Source organism: Hesperophylax consimilis, chromosome 1 (assembly GCF_061612785.1).
Source record: "Hesperophylax consimilis isolate HC1 chromosome 1, BYU_Hcon_1.0, whole genome shotgun sequence".
Classification (NCBI taxonomy): domain Eukaryota; kingdom Metazoa; phylum Arthropoda; class Insecta; order Trichoptera; family Limnephilidae; genus Hesperophylax; species Hesperophylax consimilis.
The window spans coordinates 23,199,172-23,219,168 of record NC_142836.1 but is presented as its reverse complement, the minus strand read 5'-3'; the positions used below and the strand labels follow the sequence as shown (position 1 = coordinate 23,219,168).

Sequence of the window (19,997 nt, the reverse complement as noted above, 5' to 3'; positions counted from 1 at the left end):
ATGTGAAAGCCCTCTTGGCGTTAAATAAATAAAATGACAGTGAGGGAGACAGTGATTTCTATGAGACCATTTAAGCCGTTCCCAAAAGTGACCAAATTAGCCTGTTAACAAACTTCTCAAGAATAATCTTTAATAGCTACATATCGTAATATCAACCTTAGCGAATTTCAATGAATTAAAGTATATACAGGTATATAGTTTCTCATACCAAGTGTTTTCCATTTGTCCCACATTTTGCAATGAGCGCCGTCATGTAATGAGACAAAATTGTCGGTAAATTCTTCATCGGGTATTCAGTACGAAAGGTTCTTCACGGTACACTGCCTGCGGTTCTGGGCTAATATTATTATCTACCATAATATTTCAATGAGAATACTCCAAGTCGTTGGTGTTGAACTCTAACTTGTACCAATCTGATACCGTTGCCTTTCGCCTTGAAGATATTATTAAACTCAGTAAATTCATAGTAACTTTCTAAATGCTTCAAGTACGCATCTGGCACACTGAGATGAAGTTTGCCTAGTCCTTATCAACAAACAAAAAAAATCAAGGATCCATATTATTTATTAAGGCCACCTATTTTCTGGCACAAACAACTTTCGGAAGTTTTTTTTGCACTTGCTTGATTCATTTATTAGAAAAGAATCAACTAATTATAATGTAAATCGAGTTTAGCAATGCTTATTATTTTTTCAATTTCTTCAATTTCTTTTTTTTTTTCAATTTCTTAAAAAAATCAAAGCGTTCTTAAGATAAACACCAAAAAACTGAAAAGAGCAAATAACCTTTATTTTTTGTTCCTAAGTTATTGCAGTTTTAATTTAGTGAATAAAAATTGAATAAAATTTTATACGAAGGCTTCAATAAATAACGTGACGTGTTTGTGTTCCAGACCAATTAACAATAAAACAAAGTGGTTTAAATCAAGTAAATTTGTTAAAAACAAAGTTGCTCAAAGTTGCAAGATGACGACCACAACGGGTAACGGTGTCTCCAACGGGCACTCGTGCGAAGGGTCCCGGCCCAAGCGAGCCAAATTCACCGTGCTGCAGACAGTGATGGACGTGTTGGTGTTCGTGGTGACCAGCCTGATGCACATAGCGCAGGCCCTGGTGTGGGCGGTGGCTGGCAAGCAGCAGAAGAGCCTGGAGGGCGGCGTGGCGCTGGTGACGGGCGGGGGCGGTGGCCTGGGCCGGCTGCTGGCCATGCGGCTGGCGAGATTGCGCTGTATCGTCATACTATGGGACATCAACAAAGAGGGTGAGTTATCTAACTTTTCTCCATTAATACCAAGATTTTGTGGATGAGTTATCTAACTTTTCTCCATTAATTCCAAGATTTTGTGGATGAGTTATCTAACTTTTCTTCATTAATACCAAGATTTTGTGGATGAGTTGTCTAACTTTTCTTCATCAATACCAAGATTTTGTGGATGAGTAATCTAACTTTTCTCCATTAATACCAAGATTTTGTGGATGAGTTATCTAACTTTTCTTCATTAATACCAAGATTTTGTGGATGAGTTGTCTACGTATTCTTCATTGAAAGTATGATTTTTTCATCTGATCCATTCATTTAAATTATGACACCTGTCTCACTATCGTATATTTCTTCATAATGAGTCTTCTTTATATATACGAGTACGACTCCGTCAACTGTCCCCTGTTTTGTCGACTCATTGAATAAGTTTTTATTTATTTCGGTGTTTGTAAACTCTGTTTCTTTTCGCCAACTAATCACGCTCTACCTTCCCAGCATAGTCTCACTTCGAAGTGGAGACTATTAAGGTATCTTTCAAAATCACATTTTAATTAATTGGTTTAATGCTAATCGAAAAATTCAAGGAACACCCTATTTGTACCCTTCTATATCACCTGTATGGGTTTTCTTGATAATAACCAGTTGGTTATTATATTAGCTTATTTATTTATTTATATACTGTAAAATACAATTACAGAATAATGAATCTTTGACTGTCCAACTGGGAAGGTTTAACGTTTCAGGGCAATCAAATTGGTAGGTTTGGGTTATATCAGGTAGGTAACAAAAAAATCATTTCATTGGAAAAAATACTTTTTACATAACATTAAATTCATAACATTGAGGAAATTACTTTTATGTTTACAATGTAAGAGATAAGTTAGGTAAGCATCTTAATTTTTTCTATTACTTCTATCATGTTTAGTGATACACGGTGTGCGGAAACTCGTAGTACAAGCGGAAAACTGGTGAATCTACATCACACTTGGAGTCGATTTTGTCGTATAATTTTTTTGATTTGAGCTTTCGTTTTCGAGTAAATCGAGTCAGGAGTTGATTTTTATTTGATCAAATTCTTATAAATTATTACTGAAGATCAAAGTACCCAACTAATTAAAACTATTTAAAAGTAAAAAAAAAAAAAAAAAAAACCGGATTTAAAGCATTATTTTGAAATCACCCTTCATTTAATCCGATGTAATCATAAAATATTTCTCCTCTTCAGGGTTAAAACATCTGTTCTTCTAATATTCATACCTATCTCTGACATATTCGCAAAATATAGCTTTCTCTAGTATGTTGGGTTCTACTAACATATGAAGGAAAGAGACGCACGATAGTTTTCAAAAAATGAACAGTATTCTAAGCAGATGTCCCATTTCTGTTAAATCGTAAGTAGGTCAGTGTTGATTTATGGGTCGCCGCAGGTCGCCGTGTGCGGTTTATTTATGGGATTGTTTATACATTGTTTACATTGCATGTTGCTTTAAGAAGTTTTCTCGTTAATTTGGGCATATTGTGGGCGAAATTTGTGGGTTTTAAAACGCGTTATTATTGTTTTTATATTGATATTTTAAGATTTATCATCGATGCCTTCGACGTGTTTGAAAAGAGTTGTACGTTTTTAATGTTTTGATTTTGAGACTTATCATCGATGCCTTCGACAAGGTAAAAATTAACTCCGACATGATTCAAAGAGTGCAATAATCTATCACAACTGTGCTTGGAAGTTAACGGTCAACATTTTAAATAATTTTTGTGACGTGTTTTTGTTTTGAATTGGAGATCGGAACATCGCTATATATTGTGAGTACCTACCTATGCTAATAATAATTCCTATCCGTTGCGTCGGCGTCTCAGATCGAATGACGAAAAAATTTTAACCCTGAAATAGCCGAAAAATATTTCTTTTTGGTTTTTTTTTTGTGAAAATGCTCAAATCAAAAAACTTTTTGTTATTTGGGTTCCCCGTGTGGTGTAGATTCTCCAGTTTCCCGCTTGTGCTACGAGTTTCCGGACACCGTGTATATGTGTAAGAATTATTATTTTAACTCATTTAAGACGTGTTTATAGTACATATTATTTGAGTTTGTGAAGTGTGGTGGGAATTTTTGGGTCTAGAAGCCAAAAATTAAATAGATAATTTATTTTATCAATAGAATAACCAAGGCTACCTGAGAAGCAGGCTGAGCAGGCAGCTTAGCGTTATTTAACATACCTACCTGTAGGTGGTCGCTAGACAGGTTGTGTTTTTTTTCTTTTTGAATTGCAGATAGTTTGCATTATAATTACGAATAATATGCGTCTACACTTATAATTCCGAATTGTATGCAGTTTAGATTTATAGCAATTAGAGACGCCTTAGATTTTACGAAATCTACGATATTTATTTATGATATTGATAAACTAACAGTAGGCTGTAAACTAGGGTTCGTCGTATCGATTCTGCTTAGTTGTCGAATTATTATGCTGCGTAAAAGACTAGCATGCCAAGTGAATGCACTCGAGGCCTCTGAGCCACGTAAATAGGAGGTGTAGCGAACATCTAAGCTTACCTTGACATAATCCGATACATAAGTGAAATTTGCGATGTCTTGCGCAATGTTAACTCTAAGACAAGTGATTTATTGACGAATTATTTCGTAGACCAGACGGTCAAGTGCAAGAAAATTTATTTCGCAAATGATGCAAGATGTTAATTTTGCCACAGGTTTTTTTTTGTGATGATAGATTGATACCGGGACAACGCTCTCCAAATTGAGCTACTGAGACCTAGTTATACTAGTAAGACAGAGGTTCTGGGTTTAATTCCAAGTTGCGACTGTCATTAATTACGAACAATTTCAATATCGAATTTGAGTACATTTTTATCTTCTGTGTCTTTTTCCGTTCCGTGTTTCATTGAAATTTGTTAATATATATTATCGTCTTCTATAATGATTAACTATTACATTGATGTGCATAGTGTACACGATTCAAAAGTTATTCCAATAAATTGCACTTTATTGCAGAGTTAGCTGAATTGAAAGAAACCCAATCAAATCTATCTTCTTATTTTTTTTTAAATAACTGAGTTTTTATAGCTGGATTGTTCTCACGTAAGTAATATCGTTTCAAAAAACCTATTTAAATAAATAAACTACAAAATTTTCTTTATTCTTTTTCTGTTTTTGTATATTATTGGCTCTAGTGACAAACTAGGTTCATGTTCTTATCATAATGAATTCTATTATTTGTTTTTGAAGTCGTAAATGTTGTCACTTCTTCCAGACATTATTTGGTATTGGGATTATTAAATCCGACAAATATTTGCATTTTGTCATTCGTGGAATTGAATAATGATAATTATTACGTTTGCAAAATATCAATTGGAAATGCCTCTATACTGATTTTTTTCCATGGCAAATAGAGAATGTATTCTTTTATTCAATTTCAAAAGGAGCCAAAATTTGACATCTGCTCAGATTATGCCTTCAAATGAATAAAACTTCGAATGCACTCTATTATGAGCTCAATTTTAAGTAGCTATGTTAGTGTATTGAGTAGGTATATTAGTATATTGAGTTGATATATTAGTATATTAGGCAAGTAAATAAAATTAACCAATTTTTAACATTTTCTCTCATCTTTTGTGAGAAAAAACCGTGAACTCTTTATTATAGTTTCTCACGCATATGTCGAATGGGTTACCCACTTGGAGCATAGCTTAAAGCTATTAAACATACATTTGTTTAATGGATTAACCATAGTAATGTTTCTTCAAAAGTACCTACACAGGTCTTGCAAGCACAAATTAATATCACTATCATTCAATCTATTTCTAAAGGATCACAAAAGATGAAAATTAAACCAGAAAATGTTTGTTACTTTGTAACTCCATTGGCAGAGTCACACAACTCAGTCTTGGCGTGCAATCATTGCTTCATCCCAATTCATACATCGTCTCATCACCCTTCTGTTATTCTAATTCTTACAAAGCTTGACTCAATTATTTAATTTACCTTCCTCGGGCATCCTCAACTTCTTCTACTATTCACATTTGCGTGATATATTCTCCTTACACTCCTTTCTTCGTTCATTCACTCGACATACCCAAACCATCCGCCCTACATTCATTTCTTAAGGCGATGCACTACGTCGTGTAATATTTTAAATCGAGCCGCCATCAATAACACTCCTTACGTAGATGGCGATAAGGCTTAAATTCCCGCTTAACATCCAGCTGTTTTGATTTAGGCAAGAAAAAAACATGGCCAAAAAGTACCTTTTATTTTATTTTGTGGATGTTCAGACACAAAAATTTAAATGTTTTCCGATCATTTTATAAATAACTTAATTTGCCACATTATACAATAAAACTATAACCGAAAATGGGTTCGTAAGTGGGAAATTTTGAACATTAAAGCAGTTTTCATAAACCTTCAAAATTATTTTTTTCTGGGCTTATAAAAAGATTTATGTAAAAAATACTCGATTATTTCAAATGCCAAGATGTATTATACTTGCGGTATTTATTTAAAGCATCTGAAACATTTCTAGGCGACCGAATTTTCAAACCAAAAACACATGATTTTGCATTACTGCTTTGCATTTCGTCTGTCAATAATCAACATTTCGCGAGGTCAAAAAAAAATATTCACAGAACTACTAGTATTATCCATTACAGTTACATCAGCCTAACATTATTTGGTTTTAAAAGAGGTTATCTTTAAATTCGCTGTAATTTTTTTGATGATTTTCAATTCAGCGGGGTTCAAAGTAATTTTAATGGAATTGAAATTGCCTAAACCCATCAATTTAATCAGGTTGTTAGTACGGTAATCAAAGTTACTATAGTAGATAGTGTGAAAAGTAACATAATCGTAAAGTCACTTTTAATGATAATGTCATAACATCATTGATGTGTTATTGAACAAAAATAATAACGAAAGAATTATACTTGTATAATGTATTTAAAAATGATGAAACTTCTCACAATCGCTTCCAATAAATTCAAAAATCAAGACTAACGCATTATCTATTCATTTTTAATATGGTAATGACATCAAAATGATATTATGGCTCATAATAAAAATGCATACATCTGTCATACAAGGTCAACATTGTGGCATAATATTTGTTAAACTTCTCGAATAGGTCTTAGGAAATATCGCATTCGTGACTGGAGTGTCGCAACTTACGTTCAACAAACTGTGTCCTTTATGTGAGCTAATATACCGCTAGCTAAAATACCACTGAATAAAAAGCTTCTAGAAGTGTGGTCTTTATTTGAAAGAAAACTGATTTACATATTATAAGACTCTTGTCCTCATAAACACCGGACAAAATGAGTCTGCCAACTGAAATCTGTTCAGAAAAAAAAACAATTTTTGAAAATGTTTGATTGGTTTCACCAGAAGTAAAGAAAAATTCGGCTTACTTTGGCCACATAAGACACACCCACAATACCTTTTTTTCGATTTATCTCTTCAGTGTCAATTACCATGAACGGTTTGGTCTGCATGCAAATATTTGAAACAAGTTTGTAGTAATTTTAGAATTATTTCCACTAATCAGTGTTGGAAAAAACGTGATATTAACATCCCTACAAGAAAATTGAGTAATACAGTGTCACGAAATTACAGGAAAATTTTTCGTATTTCGTTTTTAAATGAAAATTATGAAATTGTTAGATTTTTCTTTCGAGAAACTATAGAGCCTTTGAATTGGGATGAATGTTGGGAAGAATGTTGGGAAGTGGGAGGAAATAGGAGAGGAATATGCAAGTGGAAGGTTTTGGATATTATAAAGCCGTTAAAAGTAAGGTTTACTTTAGGGCAACATTAGACTCTAATGCCGAGCGTTTGCTCTACGCTCACGTATTAATTATTACGCTTCACTAAAATCTCAAATGTTCCTAGAGGTATCTCTACGGTACGGATGTACGTTATTTATATTTAAGATTAATAAAAACATGACCTTATGATTATAATATTTTGTGTAAAACTGTGTGATAATTTTATAAAACGTTTTTCAACTGTAACATTGGCTGTGAGCAAAAGATTTTATTTTTCTAGACGATAAATTAATCACTTCCCGAGTAGAGGGATTCCTCTAGAAAGATCTGAGGTTTTAGTAATACGTTAATCATAAATAATTAAAATAAACCTCATAGAAAGATCACTTTTCTACGCATACTTAGGCAAATTCAACAGTAAGTCCGTACATTACGTCGGGCCGCGCGTCGTATAGTGTTTTCACACGCCTTCATCACTTTTGTCGTTAAGATTCCCACTTATTTTAGACATTAGCTGAGGCAAATTCAACAGCAGGTCTGTCCAATACACAGGGCCGAGGCTTCATCACTTTTGTCGTTATTTTAGGATCAATGCTGACAGTTTCGCATTGAGTTTCATATATATTGAAAGTGAAAATTATAATTTCTGTTTTAACCTAAAACTACAGCCACATTAAATTATATGCACACGTGCATTCGAACATATGTAACCCGCTTTCCTACATTTATGGTAATCTTTATAATTTATTTACGTAAAAGTTTAACAGCGTGTGTAGAAATAGGTATTCCATACTACACTTAACAGAGAAAACTAAAGTTGTAATTATGTTACAAGTTACTAGATATCTAGAAATCCGCTTTAACCACAAAAATAATCAAAATAATTGTATTTTCTAATTGCTTATTCAATTGAATTTGTGGTTTCGTTAAAACAACTTTCTTGCTTATTAGGGAAAAATCCCTAAAGAGCTATATACAAGCCAAATTATGTTTATTTTTGGTGTGTCACGAATGCAGGTAATAGGATTAAAAATAGCTTTGCGAGCTCATTACATTATACAATTAGAGGCGCTATTGCTTACTAGTATCTCGTCAAAAGATTCACAGTGTTCCACTATTAGAACGCGATAAGCGTTGCGCATAGACTGGATTCGATAGTTTTAGTTAGAGCGTTGGGAGCGTTGGAGGTCATTTGGAGGTAAAAAGTGGAACCTATTTTTTTTCTTCAGGTCTCATCTATATATTTTGCAAGCGGAGTCTAGATATGGTCGATTTAAGCGCCAAGGTGGTTTTTATTTATTTTGTAAATAGTTTCATAATAAAGATAAAAGATATTTAAAGGTAACTGTCATAAACAATCCTAGCAATTAAATAGTTATATTTTTTGTATGGGTTCATAATTTTCTAATTAAAAACAAATTATTTGCGCTGACGCTTATTATTTTTATATCTTAAATAACAATTATATATTTATTCTAGGCAAGCTAAACTTTAGGAGAAGCTTCAATTTATCCAAAGCATATTTTTTGGTATTCTAAATCTAAATCGATTCGTTGTAAAGATTTATCGAAAATACTGATTTCACTGATAGCTTATTACTTCAATAACCTGCAATATCTACTAACTACCTTACTAATAAACGCGTTTTATATTTTATAAAACTGATAAACAACCAGTTATTAATGGTTGATCATGAAATGCCTAAAATTTAGAACACGTTTATTAGTAAGGCCCTAGGTTTATACATAGATAGATGTAATCTTTTCAAATTCAAGTTCAAGTTCTGTACCGGACGTACCTCCACCGACTTTATATTAATTTGCATAAATCTGAATTTACGCAGAGGCAGTTCCTTTACAAACTCACCTCTGCGCATATTCGAATTTAGGCAACAAAATTCTCTCTATAAAAATCTGTAATCTTATCTGCACTTGTGTAAAACTGTAAATCTTATATGCAAAACTGATCAATAAATAAAACCACGGGGTCAAGCAGTCATCATTATAGACAAAAAACAAAGGCTTGACCCCCCAACACCCTCTTATAAATTAAAATACCTATCATAATAAATTTGTACAAAACATGGAAGATTTGCATGAAATTTTAAATTGTGCAGACGCAGTTCCTTTACAAAACTTGCCGTTTGCACAAAATTGAATATTGTGCAAATCTTCCCTTTTAGATACCAACTCCCTTTAATATTTAAATTTGCATGAAATTTGAAATTGTGCAAACGCAGTTTCCTTTACAAAACTTGCCGTTTGCACAAAATTGAATATTGTGCAAAGCTATTTTCTCTCTTTAATATGTAAATTTGCACAAATTAAATATTGTGCAAAGCTGCCTTGTAAAATATATTTTCTCTCTGTAATATGTGCAAACTCACAAAATGTATCTGAATAAAAATGACCCGGGCAAAGTGGATTGAAAAACAGTCAGGGACCTAGTCAAAATCGTCCCCTTCCAAGTTACGCAACAACGGCGCTCTCTCCTGTGACAAATTCCGGGAACCCGAAAATAATTCTCGGAATTTGTCGCTAACAAAGGGAGAGCTAAGCCCGTTAGTCCTTTAAAAGGCAGAAAACTTGTGCAATTCGGCAGAGAGCCAGCAACCATCGAACGATCAACATCTCTCCTGGACTGCCCTGACTGCCTTCTTCAAGCCTCTTCTGCCCTGGACCTTCACTTCAACCTGGCCTTCTTCTTTCTCCCGGCTCCCTGGTGTTCATCAAGAAGAAACTGTCACAATAGTCGAAGCGTCCCTAGTCAGGGCGCAGGTTCCCCCTACCTTCCTCCCCCCTGCCTTATACCTTTCTCCCACATTTCCCCATTTCTCCCTTTCCCTATATTTTTCCCCATTTCCCCCCCCATTTTCCCCATTTTTCCCTTTCCTAATTTTTCCCCATTTTTACCACATTTTTTCCCCATTTTTCCTTTTCCCCATATTTTTCCCCATTTTTTCAATTTTTTCAACATTCTCCTTACTTTTTCCCGACCTTCCCTTCCAAGGCGTCGAAGCGGCCAGCCGGCCACTCCCGCTATATCGTCTGTGCGGCCGGCGACTACAGTGCCGTCCCGTACAAGTTCACTTGGAACCAAAATAATTTATTTTTTTTTCAATTTCAATGCCGGAAACCCAGGAGTTTGTATTATAATAATATTTATTTACATAGTTTCTTCATTCGGGTATCCAAAAGAAACCGAACTGATGTTGCGGAGGGCTTAATTTTTTTGTGGTACCGGGTTCTACCGGGAGAACCATGCATAGCCAGTATTGCCAACTCAGATTCATTAGAGCTAAATTTAACAATAAATTGAGGCCGTCAGCTCCATAAAAAGTGAGAACATCTTCTCCTCTAGCTCCTTTTTTTATAGAAAATTGATCAACGAAAAATGACAATTTAAAAGTTATTTCCATTGGAATAGGTTATTTTTGTGTTGAAATCTCGTTTTTATACCTCAGAATTTTTCTAGTCGTTACCTCCCCCCCCAAGAAACGAAAATAATTTATCTGGCCACCCCCAACGCTATCCCCAGTTAGTATGCCAAGCACTGCGCTGAAGAAGTCATCATTTCGGCTGGTGTGAATTTTTTGGTGACTTTTGTTTTGTGTGCTCGTCGTTTTTGAGATGGCTGATTTTAGTGAACAGAGATCCAAATGACTTTTCCGACTTTTTATAAATGTGACGAATCATGGTGCTATGGATATGGCTAATGGAAGACTCCAAATCAATCAATCTAATGGAAGACTCCAAATTCGCCTCTCCCCAAAACGTCAAGTGAGATCAAACATAAAGAAAATGCTGATTAGTTTTTTCTATGGGAGAGGAGTCATTAATTCCTAGTTTTTTCTTCATTTGAGAATCACAATAATTTGAATTGTATTTAAGATATTCCTAGGATGAGCGTATACAGTTGTTAATGCATGAAATTTGGTTAAGGAATTATTTATTTGGGAAAATTCATAAATTTATAAGTACATAATAATGGACAATACAAAATAATATGACAAATGTAATACAGTTTGACTTTCTGAATTGTGAAAGATTAACTCGAAGGTGAGTGTTATCACTGGTGGTGGAAATGCATTTTCCTGTAATACTTAGCGTGATTGGAAACCGCCGTTTACCTTATTACGCTATGTGCGATTGTGAGCCATTTTCAACATTTTGCAATAAAAAATGAACGGCAAGTATCCATTAAAACGCGTGCAAAGTCTAAGGACTAGTTGTTTCACAGATTTTCAACAATTCATCAAATTTCAAAGTAAATTTTCTAGTTCTGTAAATGTTCTATTCAAGTTCTATTCATATTTCAGTATATAAAGCAACTGTACGACAATGATGTAATAATAGAATTTGACTAGAACTTTCACAGAACTTGTAAATTAATTTCGAAATTTGATGAGTTGTTTAAATTCTGGGAAACAACCTGTCCTAACAGTAAGGACGGGTTGTTTCGGAGAATCTGAACAATTCATCAAATTTCAACGTTCATTTTCAAAGAATATTGATATTGAATATTTCTCCACTGGTTTTGTATATTTATATTGTTTTCATATATTTTTAAGCAACGATCCATCCTAGATCCTCTTTAGGAAAACATGAAACGTGTATTATTTTAGAATAATTTAAGCATTTTACTGTGTGAAGGTGTTCGGATTTCTCGTCAAACTGTTAATTTGGCCGTTTGTACCTTAAATCATAGAGTCTCGCGGGTTAACCGTACGCAGTGGGAAATTGTACGCGGCGATGTATTCTTGAATCCAGTTGTGTGTACAATGAGCCTTACGTAGAAAACAATATATTACAGGTAAATTACTTTTTTTCTTCACAGTTTTCTTATTTGTTTTACCTCTGTTACCGATGGGTGTTATTGTTTAACCAATTGTGTCAGAACGGCGTGGTCCGTGACAGTTTTTAGTAAATTATTATTAGTTTTATGGGTGCAAAGATGCAATTATAATACAGAAAACAATTTAGCTGTTTTTTATAAGATAGATTTAATCTTATAAGTGTTTGTGGGGTAAGTGTACGCACCCACAAAACTACGTACCCTTATTCTACATAAACATGATCACATGGAGGCAAGGGTACTTACGCACTTATCCCTATACATAACATGATTTTAAACATCAATATATATCATCTAACGTTTAATTCTTATAGTGAAATATTCTAGTAATTATGCACACTTACACTATAGTATGCGTATACTTACCCAGCATATGGGTCAAGTGTACTAAATTGACATGTTTGTGATCTTTTCAATACACCTTTTTGATTTATGGACCTATGTGGCTTAAATCAATCAATCAATAATAAAAATCAATCAATAATTGAAATAAAATATCTGAAGTTTTTTAACACAAAAGTCATAATTTAAACTTGCATGCGGTTACCCCACGTAACTCTACTGTGAAATAAGTATTTGTGTTCGAGCGCGCTATGTAGGTCGAAGGTACATAGTATGAAGCTAATGGATACGTGATAGTTTACCTATTTTAAAGCTTTAATTCATAGAACCTTTAACATATTTGAACAAAACACCTCAAATTAGCGACCTTACACAGTTGTGTGACAGAGCGTGGCGTATGAGATAATCTAATAATGATAAGTCTCCATCCATGATAATTTAATTTGTTTTTCGGTGAAGTAATAATAAATAAACACAGATATTTCCATCATAGTTCGTGCAAAATAAATATGTATTTTAACAAATAATTAGGCAAGTTTAAAATCTATTTATCTTTACTATTACGAAGGTTATCTATGGATTAATGACAATAATTTACTGATTTTCGTTGGAACGTGATTTCGTGTTTAATTCCAAACACGTTCATATTTAGTTCCTATGGCCTGTGTGGTTTCTTAATCTTCTTTGGTTCGGTGATCCACCGCAATGAAAATCTATATTACCTTATCCAATGCTGCGAATATTTCATTATTTACCATTTAGCTGTTCGCTGCTCCGACGGAACTTTGCTACTTAGGCCTAAATGTTCATTGTTGTCTATTATTTAATAGCCTATGTTATTTTTTAAATTGGGAGGCTATTTTAATGCATATTATCATTCATTTTATAGTTGCAAACAGCTTGATGATTGGTCAATAATCTAACTTACCTTCAAATCAAAATAAGTGTTTAAAGAGGCATTGTACAAGACGCGTGTCCAAAACAAAGTGTTTAACCTTTTAGGTTTTAAATATTTAATTCTCAACGACTGTGAATTTCTCACAGAAATACTGTCGATATATTTTAAACGTGCTACATATTTCTTACGTATGAATTTATCTTGAAAACAAAAATCATTTTAGAAACTACCTAAAATTATCTTTTAAAAAATTGTATTTGAAATATTTAAATATGTATAAAAATATTTGAAATAAATTAGAAAATTAATATATATATTTTTAAGAATTAGAAACTTTCTGTCGATAAAAAATCTATATTTAATTTACTATGCCTTAGTTCAATCCACTTTACAATACGCTATTATTAGTTGGGGATCCGCGTATAAATGTAACCTTCTTCCAATTGAAATTATACAAAGAAAAATTATTAAAATTATATTAAAAAAATCCTTTGACTATCCAACAGAACGCCTGTTTGAAGAATTTCAAGTACCTTCATTTAAAGACCTATATACATATATTAAAAACTCATTAATCCAAATTATAAAAGAAAAAGATAAATATCAATTTTTAAATGAAAACAGAACGCGACTTAGACATGTTTTTCTATGCCCAAAACTAAATACGTCTTTTGCACAACATCATTATACTTACCAGGGAAGAAATTTTTTCAATCGTCTACCAGAAGAAATCAGAACCCGAATACTGCTCTCTGTCAAGAGACACTTTCTAAAAAAATACAAAAATATTCTGAAAAAAAAAACTACTGTCACTTAATTAATCTCACAAATATCCTTAGTTTTCCATAACTTCCTTTCTTTTTAAAAATTTATTATATTAATATATTATCCTTCACTACTATCAAAAAAATACTACAGCAAACATACATTTATGTACAATGAATTATTTAAGTACTAACTAACAACAACATTTATGTACACTCCCCTTCCATACACAAGCAAATGCTTTCAATGGAAGAGTAGTAAAAAGACCCAAGATGTAAAATGAATTATGTACCATGTTAACATATTATTGAAAATAAAAAAATAATTACAAAAAAAAAACATTTCTAAATGTTAAAACTTTAATAGCAAACATGAAAATGTTAACAAAAAATTACAGAAATATTTTCACTGAATTCCGCAATTTTGAAAGAAATCGATATTTAGAAAACATTCCTTTTGTACATGGGATTAGTTTAAAAACTGTAACTTCACTTTTATGCCGTTCATAAGCAATAAAAATAAATAAATATTTTTTCTTACAAATCTCGACAAAAAATCTCGCTAATTTGTTATCATTCGTATTGTCATTTTTAAAAATTTTATCCAGGGAATCAAAGAGACAAACTGAAAAGAATAATTATTTCTCTTTCGAACTTTGTTTCTTCATTTTAGTTTTAACGTTTACCTACACGTCCGATACAAGCATGTTAGGTATGTTTTATTTCGTAAAATCTATTGCAGGTACTTTGGTTTGGTACATAATGTTTACACACAGTTCGAAGAGGTCGGTCACTTAGCTTTAGCGCAATTACTTGAGATTCTTAGCCAATTCATCAATTTATTATTATTATTATTAATTGATCTTTCTTTACCTGCCTTCTAAGAGCCGCGGCCCTGAACCAAATAGGTACCTCTTGGAGCAGCACATACCTTGAAGGAAAATGTTATTCTAAGACTTGAACTTTAGAATCTTTTGAAATTAAAATAATAATTAGTTATAATGAAAGAGAAAACCAAAGATAATAGAAACAAGGGAGATGGGCCATGATCAAACATTGGTGATCTTATGATGATTATGAATATTACTGCAAATCGCATCTACGCACAGCGGTGTTGGTTTCTACCTATATACCAAAAGCATAGTGTTAATCTAAATACCTACACTACATAACAAAAATATATGTTTTGTACACATATATAAAATATATAATACCTACCTACACTACAAAGCGTTGTCTTCCTTTGTCTAATTTTTTTATCTTCTCTTCGCACACACTTTAAAAAAACTGACGTGCTCACCAGTGCCATTGCACTTTCGGCCATGGCCTCCTGGCGTAGGTACCTACTGGGGCACATAGCGTTCTAGTCGACGCATGTAACATTGGGTAGGGAGGTTACGGGCTCCAACCCAAAAAATGTGATCAACGATTTTTAAATTTAATACGTTTATACTGGGTTTGTAAACAGGCAGTAAAGGCAGGCCAGTACTGCAGTTGATAAATAGATGGTTTGACGAATGCGATGCCTCCTCAACGTGTGGTTTGGGCCAATTACACCTGCACCAATTGTGCATAGTCGCCAATTTTAATTTAATTAATTTAATCATATTTCCCTACTATATTTTATATGACAAAAACGGTTTGAGGATACATGCTTTGAAACTGAAGTTCTCCAAAGTAGGTCATAATTCTTGCGAGTTCAAAAGATAAACGTGTAACATTTAATAGACTTTCGAATACTTACTTACATTTTTTTAAGATTTTTTAAATATTGTTTAATGCATCCGTTCAATAAATAATAAACTTTCTATCCAACCATCAACCTTTGCCCCGGTGGAAAGCAGAAATGCAATTTCTCCACGTATCTTAAGGCTCCGTAATAAGCGTTCAAAAAGAAGAAGATCATTTTAAACGGTGATATGAAAACACGAATGTTAGATGGAGCGCGATATTATTAATAAACGATAATAATAATATTTAATAAAAAATGACTTGATTAAAATAGAGCGAAAATCGCACGACAAATTCCTATGTTGCATTTAAAGTAAACTATAAAATATAAATATAAACTACTAAATTACATTTTTGACAAAAAAAAACAAATATCAACATACTCAAAATATCACTAACAGACCAGTTAGACAAGTGTACAAAAGAAAACATAAAAACTCCGACAGTAAATACAAGCTTTGGACAAAGACACTATCAATGCCATGCTATATAAAAGCATTCAACAGTCTAACACTTAAAAATAAAATTGAGGAAAACTAAAATAAATTCAGAAACAAAGTGGATTAAAGAACAAAGAAGACAATATTACCAAAATTTTAAAACATAACATAAAAAAACCTACACGTAACACACAAAACCAATATAAAACACATATCACTCACAAACACACAAGATTATATTTTAAATGTATTATTTTCTCTTTAAATGTATTGTGTGCATTGTATTTTCATATTATAAAATAAAGGCCTCAGCACGGTTAAGCCACCCAGTGAGGCCAACATTACTGGATAACTCTGAAATGTAAAAAATATTGTACCAAAAAAAAAGATACACTGTGATTTTTTCATACCTATAACGTGTCAAACAACAGAAGAAATGTGTTTTTTCAATAATTTTCGGAGCATACTTTGCCTTCTTTTCCATGGAGGGAATTTCATATAATTACCGTTTCAGCTCTACAAATGCATAGATATTATCTTCAAAGCAACATATTTATATATTTATAGGGGATTAAAACTAAAAGTTTTCAAGAAAAATACGATATAAATCGGTAGAAATTCGGAATTCAATGTGCCACTTTTGTTCTGACGTAAATGGTACCTCAGCCCTGAGCTGCCACAAAGATAATCTAGATTATAACGAATTCTCACACATAAAAGATAGAAATATTTCTAGGTATTGATTATCAGTGTTTTATTTTGTTAATGTCCATGCGAAATCATTTTTACTAGATGAACTGTAATATTTTAGGTGAAGCCATCGAAATAAATTATTTAATAATATCGTCAATTGAAGTTTGTGTCTAGGAAGGTTTCCAAGCGTTTAATGAAACCCCATTCACAATGGGAGTCAAAAATTCCCAGAGCCTTAAAAGTACAGCAAATTGTTTCTATTGTGATGATAAGTTGTTTTAAAGTAGTTTATTTATGTCCGAGAAGGTTATCTTGAAAATTGAAAAAAAATTGAGTCAAAATGTCTGTAATCGTAAAATACGACACATACCGTTTTATGATGCCCTGTTAGAACAGTGAACAAGTCCTACAGTATTTTTCTAGCTAGTAATAAATATTATTTATAATTATTATTTTTAATAATTATTTCAGAAACTGTATCGCCGATGATCGCCACTCCACGGAGAAAAATGACTATTGCTGGTTCATTAAAATTCTGTTAAAAACAGCAGGCCGCTTCCCAATAACATTTTAGTACCTACTTTCCGAATAAATCTGAAGACGTGTTAATAACCTTGCCCTATGACGAAATGCGAAAATATTATGATTTTTTACTAACGGTCTTTATTCAATTGATAAACGACCGTCTATGTGAAAATCTTACTAATAGAAACTGACATGAAATAGTTCATGGAAAGATATATTCATTGCTTATCCACTCAAAGGTTGTTGTATCTTTTATATAAACTTGAAATAATAATAATTCCAAGGTATATTAAAGGTTATATATTTTTCTTTATTTTAAAAATGACTTAAAAACAAATACTATTTTAGAAACTAGATTAATTTCTATTTGATATATACATAATGATGATTAAAAATTGCAATATTTTAATTTCAAACACGAAAAAGTTGAAAAAAAAAATTACAAAAATTTTAATCAAAACATCGAAATGTATCAGAGAATTCAAAATTCAATGAACCCAGTCCTTTTACTTAAGATTTTGCAAGATCACTTCACTTTTTATCTCGTTCATGGAATTGAAAATTATTAAATATTGTAATAACAATTCCCAGAAAATAACCCAAAAATCAGACATTTTGTCATTAACATAAACATAGATTTTTTTAAACTTTGTATTTATCTACAGATGAATAAGACATATGTGTTATTAAAAAATATCATATTTATAAAAATATTATTAAATTCACGCGGTAAATGTCAAATAAAAAATAATAAGTAGGAAATAACCTCGGTTTTTCCGATAAGATGAAACTATATTATTCACAAAATATTAATGGATCAAAACTGACAAAAATAACACAAATTATAGTTAATGTATTAAATTATAATATTAAATTGCTCATTAGAATAGAAATGATTATTGAAAATATGATTTTAATCACACATATTTTAATAACCAACACAGACATTCGTGGGGAAACTGACTTGCATGGCGCGCATGCGCGCAAACATCGCGCTAAGTAGCGCCTTCGCATAGGTCCGAAAATTTGCAATGTTGCGAAAAGTTTTATTGGTGATAATTCTAAATAAACAGTGCACAATTTGTAACAAAAAACCATTTAACGAATGTGAAGTGGTTTTTCTTTAGTGCGGCTGTTAAAGTTCAACATGAATCCTATAGTTTCATTAGGTAAGGGCATGCAATCCCGTTTTTAATAGGAATACGAATAATTTTAAGAGATTTTTAATAAATTTTCAATATTTTTAGTTTTCTAGCTACCAAGCTAGCTATCAAATTATTACACCATTTTTAATGTTCACTTTAACACAGCATTTTATTCATGACCGGATTGGATATGACAATCTCGAATTTAATCCACCAGTTTTACGTAAGATTTTAATTAATTTCTCAGTCAATGGGGGTATTATTACCTGTCTAAGTCTAGTCAAGTCTTTGACGGCCGGCATAGTCCAGTGGTAACGCATTGGACTGCCATTCCGAAGGTCGCGGGTTCGAACCCGGCGTGCGCAAATAAATTTTATTTGATTAATTTGTGTTATTTCACAATTAATTAATTAAAATAATATATAATATATAGTATATTTGCGGCACGTTCCAGAGTGGAAGATACTCCCAGTATCGCCCTGGTGTAAGACCACCATTCAGAATTGAAACGTTGCTCCAAATGGCTTTAGCCGTGTTTAGTGACTAGATCTGAATAGCCAGGTACTTCCCCACCTTCCTCTTTCCCTTCCCCACTTACCTTCAGCCTCACAACATCCCCCAATTGGGGATGCCATAGTCTCACTGGCTCCAGACGGCAGCAGTTGGGACTCTTGTGAGGTATTCACTATAAAAAAAAAAAAAAAAAAAAAGGTGTCTTCATCAAATAGCAAAACCAGTTTGGTAGGTATCAATACTCAGGTTGCAACTTGATAATAATAATAAAATTGCAAGCAAACAATAATTATCTTCAATGGCATCTGCATCTGTACAAACTTACATACTACATGTTTCTTCACGCCAAACCTTCAAGCACATACCAGCAATGATTTGCCTTAAAATCATAATAATAATTTATTCAATTACCTGCAGGGGTAGTGAAATGCAATACGTTTCATAAGTTATAATAATGACAAATATACAAAAATAACCATTGAGGCCTATTTAAGAAGTCAACTTGTAATGATCTACCCTTTTTACTTCAAACTTTTTCTTCTCTTCTTTCTACGATCAATTTTCCTTAAGTCCCGTGGGTAACTTTTCCATAAGGCTTTGGTTATATATATATCCGGGGTAGGAAGGTCCTCCCTGCCGTCTTTCTTTATTACACACCCCTTCAAGTGTGTACATCCTAGTTTGTCTACGTGACGTACGACCTTGAACGTACTCATTTCACGTGACGGTTCAGTATAAAAAGGCTTCACCGAACGTTGTGTTGGTTTTTTGTTTCTCGGTTTAGAAACCTAGTTATCTATGTATGTGTGGTATCCCTTGGTTCTTTTGAGATAGAGTGAGTTGAATCCATTACCGCTGTGTTTTAAAGCCATTTTATAAACCTTATCTTCTAAGTCGCCTGCTCCCCCAACTAGCTACGTGATTCTATCTATCGTAGGGTAATGTGAATATAATAAAGTGTTAGATTTTATATATGTGATATACATACGATAAATTTATGGTGTTAGTTGTCGGCGCCATCCATGTATATATTTTGGGAGGGGAAGGAGAGGAAAG

General features: G+C 32.7%; 1 protein-coding gene across 2 annotated transcripts in view; it reads left to right on the top strand.

The window, feature by feature from the left end:
* Positions 1-19,997, top strand: part of LOC149426471 (estradiol 17-beta-dehydrogenase 11-like) — a 126,926-nt gene that overhangs the window by 15,427 nt on the left and 91,502 nt on the right. Inside the window, exon 3 of one of the 2 annotated variants that reach the window (XM_089631124.1) lies at positions 893-1,260. In XM_089631124.1, coding sequence (XP_089487250.1) covers positions 966-1,260 — 295 coding nt within the window. In that variant the 5' untranslated portion in view covers positions 893-965. Of the gene's footprint in view, positions 1-805; positions 1,261-19,997 lie in introns of both variants that reach the window. The other variant, XM_089631116.1, reaches the window with a different exon arrangement.